Genomic DNA, 17,872 nt, shown 5'->3' with positions numbered 1-17,872 from the left:
GAATATGATGTATGTCACATGCGGTTTCGAGGGTATGGAGAATGCAAAGGGGAGAAGAATTAATAAAAAGAAAAATTAATGATTAGGATGATTATGATCAAAGCGGAGTAGACGATTGTGAATTGGAAAGATCCAGATCCCGGTACCAAGGGGAGTTAGGGATGTATGAGGAGATGGATCTGTACCACGAGGCATAGTTAGAAGAAAAAGTAAACTCAGGCCGATCCATACTTTTTTTATATGAGATTAAAGTTTATAATATACAAGAAGGACGAGTAATGAAAATTATTTAAGCATGTTCAAGGTATTTTACTCGTATAAATTAACACATTTCATTATTATTGGAATTGGTAAGTAAATAAACAATAATAGATGAGTTTTAAAATATTTATATTAATGTTTTCATTCTTAGATAATGAGTCGCGAATTTTATCGTAGTTAAATATTTTCTAATTTTGTTAGTGTTTGAAAATTTTTTTAAAGATACCAATGTCAAATAGTTTTATAATAAATAATAATTAACATTCCAATTCTATTATAATTTTTTTTTTTTTATTCTTAAATTATAAATTACGCAGTTCCTTAAAAATGTAAGTTCTCGATTTAAATATAAATAGAAACAAGTATTTAAAAAAAAATATGCTATTCGACGTTTTTTTTCCAGGAGCATAGGTGATTTATCCGAAATGTTTCAAATACAAGTCCCTAATATGAAAAACCACACATTCACACCGTGGGTGATTAGCCATTATTATCCGAGTACTAATTTATTGTTTAAAAGAATCAAAATATTCAGATTAGGTTAGGTTATTCTTTAAATGATTAAAAATAAATAACATACTGTTGTTTACTATGTTTACATCAATTGTAGAATAAGTGTAAATTTATAAACGTACGATATTTTTTTGAAATATTTGTTTCCAAGTTTTGTCGCTGTCAACATTACGACGTGTTTAGAACGAAAATTTCACAACAACAATATTTACCTTCGACGGAGCTGTTTTCGTACACGGTGATCTCGTGGAATTTCTTGTGCACGTCGTGTATGCTTTCTGAGAGTTTCTTGTCGTACAGGTCAAAAGTTACTGATTTTCGGCTCGTGTCTATGCTGCATTCGTCTGCCGAGTATCGTCTGAAATCATTCATTGGAAATAAAAACCTCACCCACAGCAAATAAGAACAATAATATATATATAGTAAAGTATTATTTTTAGTTATTACGCTTATTACAATATATCGCAGCGTTTATTGCGCGTGTTCATAAACGTACTATTCGAATATAACTGGCGTATAATATAGGTACTGTCGGTTGGTTTGTCTTGCCACGGAGTAACCGCAAGGTTTAACAGACCATTTTATTGTAATATTTGTACACACGTGTGTTCGTGCGCGCTCGAGTGTATGTGTGTGTCTGTGTGTATGTGTGATTGTCTAATTATAATGTTCGTGGACTCCTACCGTTTCTACAATAATACTTTTACACACATTATATTCTATATTTATATATTTATAATTGTATATATTTATCAGCTTTGTACCAGTGCACGCATCGGGCCAGCAATATAACAACAGAAGCGTCGGAGAGAATCATTCACGCGCACGCGTGCGCGCTTACCACGGACTTCCGAAAGCTGCTCACGTCGAACGTACGCGCGACGCACGTCAACCTCCGCGTGCAAGGCCGACAACTGCACAGCGAGTCGTCCGCGTATGCGAACGGTACAACGTATCAAGGGCGCATAATGCGTACAATGCTCGTATATATTATTCAGTGGCGTCTCAGGAGGCCGGGGTGCAAACCGGGATCCAATTAGAGGCCCCTTAAAAAAAAAAAAAAAACGAAAAAATTTTTTGTAACTTTTTTCCTCTCTTTTGTGCACCACTTTCATTTGCAGGCTTAGACATTTCGATTTAAAAAGGGAACAAAAAAACAGAAAAAAATAACGAATCAGACAATATATAAATTTTAGACTTTAGTTTTAGATACCCCTTAGAGTTTGAGGCCCCGGTGCATTGCACCCTCTGCACCCCCGCCAAGTCCGGCACTGATATTATATCGAACGATAGTGAATAGACAGACGTTTTTTCACACCATCCGTCGTCGTACACGGTCGATTTTGATTTTCGATTATTATCATGCATGCGTACAAGATTTTTCACTCGCAACAGTCACAATTCGGCGAACACCGTTGATTTTCATCGAAATCGTGCTTTACTTTTGCATCGTTTGAACATTGTACTACAGAAAACACGCGACTTCGAAAAGCGCATGTCTAACGATATTGGACGTGCCAATAGAATAGTGCGCTCAAACTTTCATCTGATTCTTATATGATTTTAGAATTAAAAATATATACGAGTAACTTTCAAAGTGTATATTAAAATGTATATAAATACTGCTACCACCTATTTGAATACAAATTTAAATTAAGAATTAAATATTTTTCAAACAATTATTTTACTTTAAGTGTGACTTTCAATAATCTAAACTATAAACTCTTAAATAGGTATATCAGCGAATCGTGTGCACGGTGCATAGCCACTATAATATTCAAAACCCCTCCCCAATAACTGGACAACTAAAAAGTCATATCTATACTATCTCCATCCTTATTTGTGAATTATTCTTTTCAATTTAAGAGTACGTCATCTGTGTCAGTAATTACTGCAGTAGGAGCGGTAGAATTTGCATGTAACTCGGATCTGACAAATGTATTTTTATAAAAGTCTTAATTATTATTATATATACTATTAAGTATTAATAGTATATATTAATTTGTATTATATTAATATTAAGTATTATAATTAATTGTTTTTATGCATTTTTTAAATATAATGTTATTCCATTACTGTGCCCAAAACTTTCAATTTTAATTTACCGTGTGTTCTATCGTTCCGTGCTTAATTGTTGTAGACCCCTCTTCAACACAAATATTTGGTTGATTGCTTTTATCCATTGAAAACATACTTACAATTGATTTAATAATTTAAAAATTATAAAAAACCAAACTGGAAGTCTGTAAGCTATAAATAACAACATAATAACGACTAAATGCTTAGCCCTTTAAATCTAGCGATTTTAATTATTATTAAAATATTTTATTTGATAGAAAAAAGTAAAAGTGACTTATATCTACATTATATTGGGCGTATATATCTTAGTATTATGCCGACTAAAATTAGAACTGATAATATGTGTGATGGAGAACACAGTATAATAAAAACATTTCATTAACGAAATATTTTTATTTATAGTGTACTAGTTGTTTATACTATTTGGAACTATCTAACTAAGATTCAAGTAGTGTGGATACTAATGATGAATTATTACGTTTAAAATGGCACATAAAAATGATACGGTGAAATAGATTTGACTTTTAAAAAGCTTATATTAATTCCAAAACCAGATATTTTTTGTCGCTCATTCAATATTACGTTATCTATTTTAGCTAAAATATTAATCAAACAACTTTAGAGAACTTTCGGCAAAACATAAAAATAACTAAATTTAAATTGATTATTCTAATTAGTCATGATACAATATTTATTTTAATATATTTGTTCTCTACTCTCTCAGAATAGCATATGTTCATTGCATATACATATTAAATTATTAATACATTATATCTATCTAAATATAGATGATTTAAACATTTTTTTTTTATAATCATAATTTATAAAATATGATATGCTATAATATAATGGAAAATACCATTATTTCAAATTATTTTAAAGTTACTGTGAATTGCATAACGTGAAAAATGCTATAAATGTATTAAAATCAGAACTAAAAAAGTCATAATTTTTATATTAAACATTTTTATAATCACACATAAAAACATAATTAGTTTTAAAAATTTAATTTTTTTAAACCTCACATAATAATATTAAATAAATGAATAATATCTAATATAAACATTATTTCGATCAAAATCTTTTAAATTAATTGTAAATAACATTACCTTTCAAAATATATTTTGATTTACAAATTTTAATTTGTAATATACTACTATCTACATTATTCAAGATGGAAAATAAGTCATTAAAGGTTCTAGTATTTAAAAAAACATTATTTTGTTCTAAGATTTTTCAAACTTTTATTATTATTTATCAGTAGGTACTATTTTGTATTTAAAACATTTATTTCGAACATAATATAACCTGTCAGACACTTGAGTAGGAACAAATACTCAACCATTCAAATACATGACCTTCAAATAAACCATTTTCAAACTAGTAGCCCTCAACCAATTTATAAATAGAAATATTATATATGTATATATTTTAAGAAAATTATTCATAACAAGAAAAATTAACAAAAATATGATCTTATTTATACCAATTAAAAAAATAAAACCTAGACTTAAGTAAATAATCACCTCTAGATTAGCAGTATCAGTAGTATTATATTTTATAAGATATAAATTGAAAATACCAAAATTTGAAAATAAATAAATGATTAGTTATGTAGGTATGAAGTATCATTAAGAATATCTGTTATATACCTGAAATATACCGTATTCAGTTTAATGAGTTTAAAAAAACTTTAAGTATCACAATAATTTTGCATTATTTTTTTTAAAAAAATCGCTTTATTTATAATTTAATCGCCGTTTAAATCAAAAAAATAAATTAAACAGGCTCACTATGATGACATAATAATGATTAATGACAGTGAGGTTTGAGAAAAGATAGATACTCAATTATATGGTTTTATTTTATTTTTAATAAATACGAGTACATAAATCTATAAATGTCACGATGTGTTTTTGTCAGTTTGATACTAACCTGTGACTTAAATAATCATCGTGGCCATTGTTGTAATCGTTCGGAATTGACCCACGTCCAAGAGTTGTATTATGTTCTGTCAAAGCATATTTTTGTCCACCGCGTCTATGACACGTGGTTGCAGAAGATGGTACAATAGTAGATTTGAAAGCCTAAAAAACATAAACTCTATTATTATACTTGTGTATGTATATTTATAAGTAATTTACTTAATGAAATAAAATATAATATTTATGTATTGATTACTTATGTTTGATTGTTTAAATGTATTACTAATTTATTTAAATTATTCTCAAATATAATATTTTTATTTTTTTTTTATATAAAGATAAGACTTATTTTTCATACGTTATAGTTTTCATTTTTGAAATACACTTGAGTGAGATACTTTCACAATTTAAGAATCTAAAAATTAAAATTAAATCAAAAAATTTTCATTTATTCCATAACTTTATAAAGCTATTCTCATTTTTATTCAAATTTTAAGTCATTTTAAGTATTAAGCGATGGGTCTAATCTTCAATATTCATATGATTTATTAAAGCTTATGTGTTTTTATTTTGGATTGCATAAAATTTAAGGTAAATACATAGGTACCTAATTTAGCTTTTAACTGTAATAAAGAAAAATTGATTTTTTAAATTTAAAATTGGTAAATTATTATTATTTTACATAATTTTCTAGATCTAAATTTACCATGCATTTTTTTTATACTTGTTCTCTTGTAATTTATAACTTAATAAAAAATTAAACATTTTTTGAAAAAAATAATTTTTAAATATTTTAATGTATTTATTAACTTATTGTAATATACTTCTCAAAAATTCATTATGCATCATTAAAATTTTTATAAACCCAATTTTTAAATTCCATGATTTACTTATTTTTATGAAATCTAAAGAATAAATTCGCACATTTCACTTCAATCGTAAAAACCGTAATTGATACCGAATTTAACTAACGCTTAGTTTTTAAACTCTTTTGTTGTTTATATTATCTTAAATTATGAATGAAACGCAACATTTTCAACAGTTACCCTCAGCCAAATATAAACACAAAATTAATTCGTATTCTAAATAGTTTAAAATATAAATGTAGTATTCTTTAAAGACTTAGTATTTTCTTGTCATGATAATTCATAGTGTATTTGTTATTGTTTTCATTAATGAAAAAAATCAATTACAATAAATCTCAATTCTTTTAACAATTTGTACAATTTAACTAATAACAGTAATAACATCAGTACATATTGAAATAATCATTATTTTCATACATTTTTAATTATTTATAGATTTTTACAAGAATATTAATTTTAGGGCGTGATTTATTTTCAATCGTTTCTTAGTAAAATTATTCTGGTAACCCATAAATAATACAGTAAACTAAAAAAATAAATATTTGCATCTGTATATATTTTGTACATAAATTATAAGTTTAATATAAGCTTTCTCTTATTTTTCTTAGAAACCGTTTTTTTATTAATAAATCAAATACTCAATGTATTACAAAGCTCTATTATTTGAGATTGCCATGCGATACACATAGATACACTAAAAAGCTTACAATTTAGTTTTATTACACGATGACAACCGCTATCTGTATTTTTTTTATTAACTTTTCACATTTCTAAATTTCTAATAATTAAAAAACTACCTCAAGCAGATACAATATGCAAAAACTGATCAATTATCAGTGTTGCAAAAATGCATTATTAGAATTACTATATGAACATACGACTAAAACAACAAACATTTTCTAAACATATAAAATCCAGTTTTAAGGAATTAATAATTTTATCGGAAATTAACTTAATTATTGTCTTATATTCTATTTTTTTTCTTTAGTGATCTTCAATACAACTCGGCAGCAAAATCCATTAGTTACATTTTCATAATTACAATTATCAGTTATTTAAAGTTTTTACATTTTAATTATATTTTGTCATTAAAAATTAATAATTTTAATAGTTTTATAATTTTCTTGTTTGGATATGGTTTCGGTTCTGGAAGTGTGACAAGAGTTTTAGATTTATACGCTCCTGTTCAAATTGTTGGTATTCCGTTAAGACATGTTTTATCATGAAATGTGAGCCACATACGAATACTTCATAAATTGGAAGCTCTTCATTTGACATTAGATATCCATGGATTAAACTCGAATGTCCAATTCTTAAGTCGATTTATAGTGGTTTCATCCTTTCTAGTATGATAAGGGTTTTCCAATCTAAAAGTTGTTTTCTTGATCTGTTTAAGTAAACACGTGCCCAAGGCCCTTATCTGACTAGATGCCCTGAATAATAGAAATTACAATTTTAAATTATAAGCTGTAACGTATTAATACGATCTTCTATAAAAAAAATAGTTCTAAATTCTAGATAACAAAATCTTAGGTAAATGACAATGTTAAAATGAAATAAAATAACAAATAATGAGTGTTTAACTGTAGGTAATTACATTAGGTGTAGGTTTTTTAAAATAAATAACCCATATCACGCGGCTATACAATAGTCATCATACAAAATAAGTTCCTTGTTAATGTTTTAATTCAACTTTTTTTCACCCTAATAAAAAAGCCCTTAATTTCCAGGTATCCATGGTCCCCTGCATAGCTGTAGACGACCCTGCACATAGTTAAATACCCATTCTTCCGGTTATCCTCTCAAGTAAATCATGAGATTATAACGTATCAACGTGTATTTTTTTCTAATACTGTAAAAATCGGTATTGTCATTCGTTACAGTAACATTTTATTATTTTTTTTATTTGGTGCTTATAGGTCAATCATGATTGACGTGAATCGATTTATATGTAAAACTTGGAGTAGGGGAAAGAAGCACACGAAAGGAAAGTGGAAGGTTGAAGTATAATAGGATAATGAACATTTCGGCACCGGTCATATTGCTATGACAGCGACAGTTTATAGTTTAGTTAACTTCGTCGAAGGTCAGGAACCAAACGTTTATACGTCAAAAACAAAACATTAACTTCATACATCAACTAGTTAATATTTTTTTTCGTAAATATTCACACATACCAAAAATTAATTTTTTACAATCAATCTCTGGAATTTATGTATTATCACTACAAAACATTATTTCTATTGGTAAGAAGTATCTCAATTTCTCAAGTCAGCAATTAATTAAGGATATTATTTATAAAGTAATTGGCTTTAAAAAAAAATTTAATTAATATATAATATTTAATTAATAAAACTGGCAGTATATTAAGTATTTAATTTAACAATAAATGTTTTTTATTTTATTTTTTTGCCTTTGTTGCAGCAAAGCAATATAAGCTAAAAATAAATAAGACTAATTACATATAGAGAAAACTAAAAACAAGTTAAATTAAAAATCCAGATGAATTAATGAATTTGATAACGGAATGGATGACAGAAATGAAACGAGAGTTAAAGAGGAGATTTGAATCGGGGGTGATAAAACAATATAGGTTAAATAACCAAAAAAATTAACAAAATATTCTAAATAGTGATTGAATACAAGATGAAACATTTTACTTGAAAACCGAAGAATAAAACATAAGAACTTAGGGATATTTTGATGTTTGTTTTTTGAACATAATATTTGTGACAATGACAATGACAGTCGAAATAAAAATAAGCATCTGTGTATAAAATGTATAATGTTACATTTATGTTCTTGGATGATAAAATACAAAAATAATCAATATTTTTGCAGCATATATAATATAATTGTAAATAATATATTACATAGTTAAATTATAAAACTATTAAAACTTTAAATGATCCGATTACTAGTAAGAAAATATTGGGGCAAACTTATATAAAGTCATATAAATATATCAAACATTATTCTATTGAATAAAAAAATAAGTTAACATATGAGCTAAATTAACAAAAAAAAAATCTTTAGTTAAATGAAACATGATTAAATAAATTATATTACAGTTTTACATATTAGAATACAGTTTTTAGTTAACTAAATGATTTATTTAATAAATAATACTCGTAATTGTTTAATATTCCACAAAAAATTAACACTTAATTTTTTAAAATTTTAAATATTACCTATACATCGATAAAACTGTTGTGTAAAAAAATCGTTTGAAGTTTAAATTATTCAAGATTCTTCTCTTTAAAATTAAAACAAAATAATATATTATTTTAAATTAAGAGTTTCCGTTCTAATTTTGTTTCTTTTTTTATCAAAAGCTACACATATTTTTTTAAAAAATTACATTAACGGACCAACTGTGCCCAATTTTAATTGAAAAAATTTATTTAAAAAACTTTAAGCCCAAATTGTGAACATAAACATACATTTATTGTAAATTTAATTATTATATAAACGTTCAATCTAATACTTATTTAAAATAAACTTCGTTTCGAATCACATTCGTAAATATAATATCAAATTTTAAGAAGAGAACAATAACAATATCTTTTTCTTCTCCTTCGCCTTTTTCCCAACTATTTGGGGTCGGCCACACTTGTCCTAAACCTCCACTCGTCTCGACTTTCTACATCCCCTACGCACATACCAGCAGCCCGCATTTCATTCTCAAACGTATCCAACGTATTTATTTTTTTTGTCTTCTACTTCTTCTTTTCTCTTTGGCATTCATTTGCATAGAAACTCGTATTGCTTTTGTTTTCTCTAGCCTCATCACATGCCCAAACCATCTCAGTTTATTTACTTTCATCTTGTCTACTATCGATGCTACACCAATACTACCTATCACTTATTCGTTTCTTATTCTATCTTTTCTTGTCACTCCACTCGTCCATCTAAGCATTCTCATTTCTGCAACATTCATACTCTGTTATATTTTGTCTACACTCCTGTAAAATTTACTTAACCTTTACATAACCTTATTAACAGCCTCATTGGAATTCTCTTATCACATAAAACGCCCAATGCTTCTCTCCATTTCATCTAATCACACTTAGTCCTATGTTATATACCTTAGCCAAAGTCCCCGTCCTTTTGTACAAATTATCTTAAATATTTAAAGTTCTCGATTTTTCCTATCATATCATTACTTATTATCATATGAACAATAACAATATGATTTTTATTGATTGTTTTATTGATAAGAATAGTAAATAAAATATAATTCATTGGATTTATTTTCTAATTTAAAAACCTTAGATCATATACCTACCACTAATGAATAAATTATTTATTTTTTCATTAAATAAAATAAAAAAATTCAATGATTAGATATTGATTCATTGTATTTAGCTAGCGATTTAACCTTTAAGTGAAATTCTGTCCACAGTGTTAGTAAGACATTTACAGCACTTAAGGTAAGCAGTAAGCACAAAAATAATTAATAGTTAAAGATTTTAAATATAATTTGAGTACTATAAGCTATATAAAATAAATAAAATTTTATTAAATTATAACTTTTAAGTAAAATAAAAGATGTAGAATTTAAAATAAATTTCCCAATTTCTCATTAGTTATTAGTATACCAATTTAATATTGAAATTTCCCAATTAATAAAAATGTTAACAAAACGTAAAAAAACAAATGCATACAAAAAAGTTATATATATTATTATAGTATTATAAACATTCGTCATAGTATTCAAATCCGTGAATAAAATTACGAAACCTAATGAAAATTATTAATAAAAATCATTAAATAAAATATCGAATATATCAATAACAAAGTGGCATATTTTAATGAACAATTTAAAGCAATAAACGAGTAGAAATCAAAAATTTGAATCTAACATCATTAATATTTAATCATTGTACTCAATATATAAATTACCGTTTAAGTATATTAAAACACTTGCATGTATAGCTATTTTTTTTTTTTTATATCAAGAAAACTCTTCTTTTTCATACCTCTAGTTTTACAACTGCGATAAGATATTTTTTCCGTTTCCAGTCCTTGAAATACAAAAAAATAACTTTGTTACTATTGATCGAAACAGAATTTTTTAAAGGAAACCGTTTCAGTGTTTAAAAATGACAAGTGTATTTGCGTATTTATTCATTACATTGGGGAAACAAAGTTTTTAATTATATAAAAATATTAATTCAATTTTGAAATTGGTTTATTAGTAGAAATATTTAATTAAAAGTTAAACTTAAAATCGAAACGTTTAACAATTATACAATTTATACGTGTAGAACTTCATACAATAAATAAATAACACTATCACTTTAATATAAACTGTGAAATAGCAGTACACTGTTAAAAAAAAATTATAAATAAATGCGTATTTAACTATTTACAGAAACAACAAATTGCATTATTTTAATTTATCAATATTTTTATTATCACTTTTAATTTTTTATAATTTGTATTGTATTTAAAAAAATAAGGATTAACGATTAAATAACATTTTAATTAAATCACATTAATAAATAAAACCTTAAAAAAATAATTACTTTCGAACTAATAATTATTAGATTCAAGAGTAGAAAAGATGCTGCTTAAAATATAGAACAAAGAAATTCTGAATAAGTATTGTTAACTGTTGAATTTTACTGTTCATAGTCCTCCTAGTTTCTTATTTAATAGTTACCACAAATTACGTTAATTAATTATGAAAAACTATTATTATTAATAATATAATTTATCAATGATGATAATGAAAAATTTTTAGTGGTGCTATAAATAACATCAATCAATATTATATTTATTTCCTACACTTTTTGGTCATTATTTAAATTATATGTTTATTTACAAAACTGAATAGTAAATACATTACTAATAAGTTTTATAATTTAATAAACATTAAACTGTACATTAACATCTATTATCATTATTTCCTACGGTTGTTCAATTTAGGTTATTAGACATCTATTCATAATTAAATATTGTAAATGTATTCATAACTTTTTCGCTGTTAATAAATAATTTATTTTTTAAATGCCTTAAGCTGTATAAGATTTTATTATTCAATTAAAACGTGTATATACAGTATACAGTTTAATAGAACAATTATTTTTTATACACTTCAGTGCAAATAAGATTTTACATTTTTTAGCAGAAATATATATTTATACATAAAATCTTTTTGTTAAAGGCTAATTATCCACATATTTTAAAAAACAATTATTTTCCAAATCTTATTAGATCTTAACAATTACATGAAATGGCAATGAAAATCTTATCATTATAATTACTAATAACACTCATACATTCATACATACAACTACTTTTCATTAAATCTATACATTGTTAGCATTTTTATATAAGTTTATTACAAGAAGTCAATGTTATTTATTTTATTCATTTTTAATATTTTATTAGCGGATTTTAAACTAAAGTTAGTACTTGCTTCAGAAACAAAATTATTAAATTATACTAAGGCCAAATGCCAACAATGTTTACAGTTGCTTTTTATTAATTATGAATAATTTTCATTTGACATTTCTTCATTACTTGCATTTTGATAATCATGTGATTATAAAGTATTCAACAACGGAACTCATTAAAGAATTTTTTTTTTTTTTAGATAGCGACAAAACGATAGAAACAATATAAGTACTACAATTGTTGTAAAAATGAAAATATATTTCAAATTTTATGTATTAATATATTTTGTTTTTCAGAGGTTGTGTCAAGATAATTTTTTATCCGACCCCAAGGAATCTTTTTCGATGGAAGACACCCGAAGCGCTTGATTATAAATCCGAGAGTTGAAGGAAAAATACCAAGTATCCAAAGGGAACGTATATAGACCTTAGGAGAGAAAAGGGTTCACAAAAGGTCACATGTAATTCGACATTTTCATCTATATAATATTGTTGAACAATATTCTTTTTTTAATTATTACTTATTAATTTTAAGCTATCTACTAAAATTGTTAACCAACAATTAATATCCAAACCAAAGAAATAAAATTCATTCAATATTATATAGTACTTATCATAGAAAAAAATGTCCATTATATTTTTATTTTAACTGATATTGATATTTAAACTTCTATTTAAAACAATAGCGTAGACATAACAATATTTTAATTGTTGTTGATCGTCTTGTAAATACCTATCAGCTGTAACTAATAATATATATTGTAGAAAAGCTTTATAAAAAGTATAAAAGTATTATAAGTTATACTAGTTAGTTGTACTTATAAGTTTAATTAAAGCACTAAACCACAACTTAAATTTTAGTTTTAAAGTATATTCTGCCACACTAGTAATTCAAAGCATGATATATTAAAATAATGTGATATAATGTACCATAGTTCTAAGCAAACAGTTCTTAATAATTTATTATTCATTAGTTAATAATACATAAACATTAAACCGACAATTATTTTATAAGTAAGTAATACAATAATGAATAAAAATAAATAAATTATAATAGTTTTAAAGTAAAATTTTATAAAATGTCTATAATTCAATCCAGTACTACTTAAAAATTCCGTAAACAATAGTAAATTCTACCAATAATAAATGTCTACTTACATCTTTCGATCTGTAAACATGATCCGTTGTACTATTGAATGGGATTTTCGGATTAAAATGAACGGTGGCAGACGTCCTTCGTCCCGTATCGGACGACCGACCTGAAATCCATTAATACATTTAGTAAATCTGTTGGAACTAAAATGATAGAGAATTTTGTATATGCATAGTATATTATATATTATATATGTTACATACGACTGTATTCAAGTCGAGATGACGATAATGGGAAAGCGAGCAATCTATTGCCCGATTCACACATAAATCAATGTCGCGTTCTATAATGCAATTTCAGGATCATATATTTATCAAATATATTTACTTGTATCTTGCCCTCATACTCGTATTGCGCAATCGTAGCTTTAGATTGTATTAATGATTGAAAATAAATAAATAATTATACTCCTCAAAATGAATCAATAAAAATACTATATTAATTATAAATTACTCATTTACAGCAAATAATAATTAATATTCAAATTTGTATACTGTTTTGAACTTAGAATCATTTTTAGGTTCAAATAGATAGTTGATTAGTAATTATAAACCATACGCATACATTTATATTTAAATAATATCAATTCAAATAAATTTTAAATCAAAGACAAAACGAAATGTATTTCGATTTAAAACTTCCAACAGATTTTGAAAACACGATATATTACAGATACGAAATAATATAATTTTCATATTATAACATTATTTTGTGTACAGCTCAATGGATTATCAATGATAGAAGACAAATACTTTAGTTTATTATAATGTGTAACATTATAATAAAAAAATGTAATTTTAATACATTATAAATAAATTTCTTCAATCTGATGTTAAAATGGTGAAATAATGATAAACTTATATTTACATTAGATTATATTTATATTCCAAGTCTACGCTTCTATTTTATTTATATAATATAAAAAAGCTTAAAATTGAGTTCTTAAGAAATGATTAATTCATCAAGAAGTACAATAAAGTATAACTAATAAAACTTTTTCACATATATGATATAAATAATGTCTTTAATTGAATTTGTTACATTATATATTTTTAATTGAAATAAAATTAATTTCAATTCTAAATAGAATACTACGACTTTCAGTATAATCAATCAAATTATAATTTTAAATATATTTTTTTTTTTTTTAATTATAACCACATTACAGATACTAAATTGTAAAATTATTATTAAAAAAATATTAACTGTTAAATTTTATTAGACATTTCTTTATAATACACTTTAAATATCTACGCTTATAACGAAATGTTACTCTTTACAAAATATATTTTATCATCATTTGACAGTATAATACATACTGACACAATGTAAAAATAAAATATAAAATACTTAATAGAAGATTATAAGCATACGTTCAATAGTAAATAGTAAAACAATGAAAATAATGTAATTTGTTTCTGATGAACCAAGAAATCAAGGATGTTGTGTAAAGAAATTATTTTAAGTTTACCCTTACTAATTGTATTACCATAGAAGTTACTACACTTAATATAACACATTAATCATGCATTGTATATTTAAAACAGTACACAACATTTTTCCATTATCTTTGTATTAATTATTAATTAAATTATTAAAACAATTTGTAATTTAAAAACTGTCTACATTTGAAAGAAAAAATCAGTCACATATAATACTCATAATAATTGATACTAAATGAGTTTAAAATCCTTAAATATACAAAATATAAAATGTTTTTCCGTCTTAACTGGATCAACTGAATCCTCTTTCTTTTTCTCTACACTAAATATATTTTATGCTGATAAGCACGATCCTCTATCATTGTCGTTCACTGCCAAATACTATGTAATTATTATAATAATTAGCGTCCTACAATTTATTTCATCATTACATCATAGCAATATTTTAATCACTTTTGATTCTTAATCCTGACTTCTTGCTTTGTCATTAAATCCGTTTAACTCTTCTTTATCCCTTCTTGTACTTTTTATCAATTCTCTATTTTTGAATACCTTCCAGGTAACCACAAGCTCTTACGTAAAGCATGGCAATCAAAATGGTCCTCTCCCCTCCCTAACTATGATGGCTATTATAGAAATACAATTTCCAGTATTTCCCTCTACCCTTGGCTTAGATGTTTAGGCATTCCTAGATATCTAATTGTTTCATTCACTCGCCTCTGAATCGTACATAGTCTACTTCCTTACACCTCTTTCCACCTTTCTTTAAATTTTTCTCTTTGTACCTCTCATTACAACGAAACTACTTGTGATCTAAATCACCCCTTATTTAATTGTTCTTTTTTATTAGCAGACATCTTTTTCTCACTTTTACAGTCCTGGGTTACCTCCGTTTAGATATTAATTTCCTCCTTAATTCCCGTTAACTCATTATCATTAACGTTCTCATTAAATGCATTATTAATGCTTTCTATTTTAATCTTATGTTATATTTATGATAATAACGATCAATTGTATAGCTGTAATGTTACTAATAAAGGCAATAAAAATTGAAACTAAAAATAAAATAAAAATTGTTTTAAATGTAGAAAATTTGTTAACTAAATTTTATAGTGAATATGGCTTGAACGGTTTGAAAAAAAGTTAAGCCACCTAATAGAGATACTTTAAGGTGAAATTAACTAACTAACCTAAGTGGTATTAAACGGAAAGTTATGAAATTGGTTGTAAAAACTAAATAGTTACTAAACTAAGTTACAAAATTATCCTTGAAGCAATTCAATCTTAGTTTAATTGCTATAAAATAATCATTACAGTAATTGATAAATAACCAGTCAATTAATTTGCAATAATCATACTTTTTTACCTCGGACCATAAAAAAACAACTTTTTTTTACCGCGGGCCATAAAAAAATGTATTTTTCAATTTTTTTTTTTTTACGTAAATGTAAAATATTACAGTTACGCAAATAAGTGTTGTAACGTAGAATACATTCGCGGGCCAGATATTCAATGATGGCGGGCCGAAGTTGGCCCGCGGGCCGTAGTTTGGCCACCACTGTTGTATAGGTAATGAAATATTTTACAAACTAAATAATGATTATAAACATTTGAATTGAAAATAAAATATTTTAATATATATATTTAGCTCTGCGCATAAGTATAAATATTATTAATCATTTGATAACAATTGTTCTATAAATATATTTGTTCAAACCTATTTTGAAGGTAATATTTTAATTCCCGTGTGATTTATTAAATCGGGGATATCATTTTTTACCATATGCATAGTTGGATGGATATTATTACTGTAAACAACAACACAATATTATTATTATACGTTTCATTATTATTATAGTATCTTATTAAAAGTTATAACCATTTAATGAAGGTATTCGCAAAACAACACCACAACGCAGAAACTTTATATTTCCGCATGTATTAAAAATATGTTAAAATACTTGCAACAATATTAGATTGTTTTAATTCGCAAAAAATAATTTTTATAAAAATATACTATAAAATACGATAATAAAAATTAGCAGATTCAAGTGTTAACGAAAGTTACACATTTTAATGGTGTTTACAAATGTTATTACTTTAATAAAATTATACTTAAGATCAAGTTGCTTACGTGTATATACTACGTAGGTATTCATATACGTCATGCAAATTTAAAATTTAAAACAAAATTCGTCATGATATTATATTTTTAAATTATAAGAGAAATGTGGAATTTAACAATTTTATAATAATTATTTACTTTTGCTGTAAACACTCTATCAGTTAGAAAATCAGCACCAAAAGTTAAATTTACCTATAAACTTTTTGAATTGAATATTAAACACAGATTTTACTTTAAAATCGTAATTTTTTCGATTTTCTTAAGAATTTTTATATAAAGAATGAAAAATTGAGAACGTGAAAACGATGTCGAATTTCATTCAATAGCCATTTCAGTTCATTTTTATAAAATGAATCATTTTAAAATTTGTCACTAGTAAATTGAAAACAACTATAAGCTATTCTACCAAGTGTTTAAAAGTCTGAAGTAGTGGCACTGTACACTTTTTTTAAAAATGTTTTAATATTCGAAATGGAAAAAATTTATTATTTTTCAAATATTTAAGATTTATTTATTTTAATCTATTAAATATTCACATCATATATATATTATTCCAATATTTGATTAGTATATTGTGTTTGGAAAGCAATAATGAATAAATACCGCCTTTAAATTAATCAAATTTAAAAAAATAATACTACAAATACAAATATAGAAATAACAAATACCCTGCTTCCAGTATCTCTCAGGATAACGTATATATACTTGGTAAAATCGACAATGTCATGAAAAAGAAACGGCCTTTACACATTTCAAGAAATACCAAAATATTTCAAGAAGTTATTACTTCAATTTAACATTATGTGATCGTTCACTTCATGTACCAGATATTTCGTACTTATTATAATTAACTTCTACATTCGACTTTTATCAACGATTATTAAATAATAAGATTATACTCATACAATGATCTGATTATCTGCTTTACGTAATTTTCATAATTTTTGATATAATACATACAAGTATATAAAAATATAATATATTTAAAATATCATTTAGGTAATACTTTGATTATTTGATACTCAAGTGTAGTGTATAGTTGCTATATGGATTATATTATATACATGACATATATATATATATATATATATATATATATATATA

At 25.0% G+C, this 17,872-nt stretch overlaps 1 protein-coding gene across 4 annotated transcripts in view; it reads right to left on the bottom strand.

Annotated features, from left to right (window-relative positions):
• LOC112688213 overlaps positions 1-17,872 on the bottom strand; it is a 40,956-nt gene that overhangs the window by 15,557 nt on the left and 7,527 nt on the right. The window contains exons 2-5 of one of the 4 annotated variants that reach the window (XM_025561308.1): positions 13,207-13,307; positions 6,887-7,077; positions 4,789-4,940; positions 987-1,132 (exon numbers count right to left, since the gene is read on the bottom strand). In XM_025561308.1, coding sequence (XP_025417093.1) covers positions 987-1,132; positions 4,789-4,940; positions 6,887-6,922 — 334 coding nt within the window. In that variant the 5' untranslated portion in view covers positions 6,923-7,077; positions 13,207-13,307. Of the gene's footprint in view, positions 1-986; positions 1,133-1,230; positions 1,400-4,788; positions 4,941-6,886; positions 7,078-10,626; positions 10,672-13,206; positions 13,308-17,872 lie in introns of those variants that run through there. The other 3 variants (XM_025561306.1, XM_025561307.1, XM_025561309.1) reach the window with 3 other exon arrangements.

Source organism: Sipha flava, unplaced genomic scaffold (genome assembly GCF_003268045.1).
Source record: "Sipha flava isolate LNK unplaced genomic scaffold, YSA_version1 37_pilon_pilon, whole genome shotgun sequence".
NCBI lineage: Eukaryota > Metazoa > Arthropoda > Insecta > Hemiptera > Aphididae > Sipha > Sipha flava.
The sequence above is the reverse complement of the archived record's forward strand: the minus strand, read 5'-3'. Positions and strand labels throughout refer to the sequence as shown.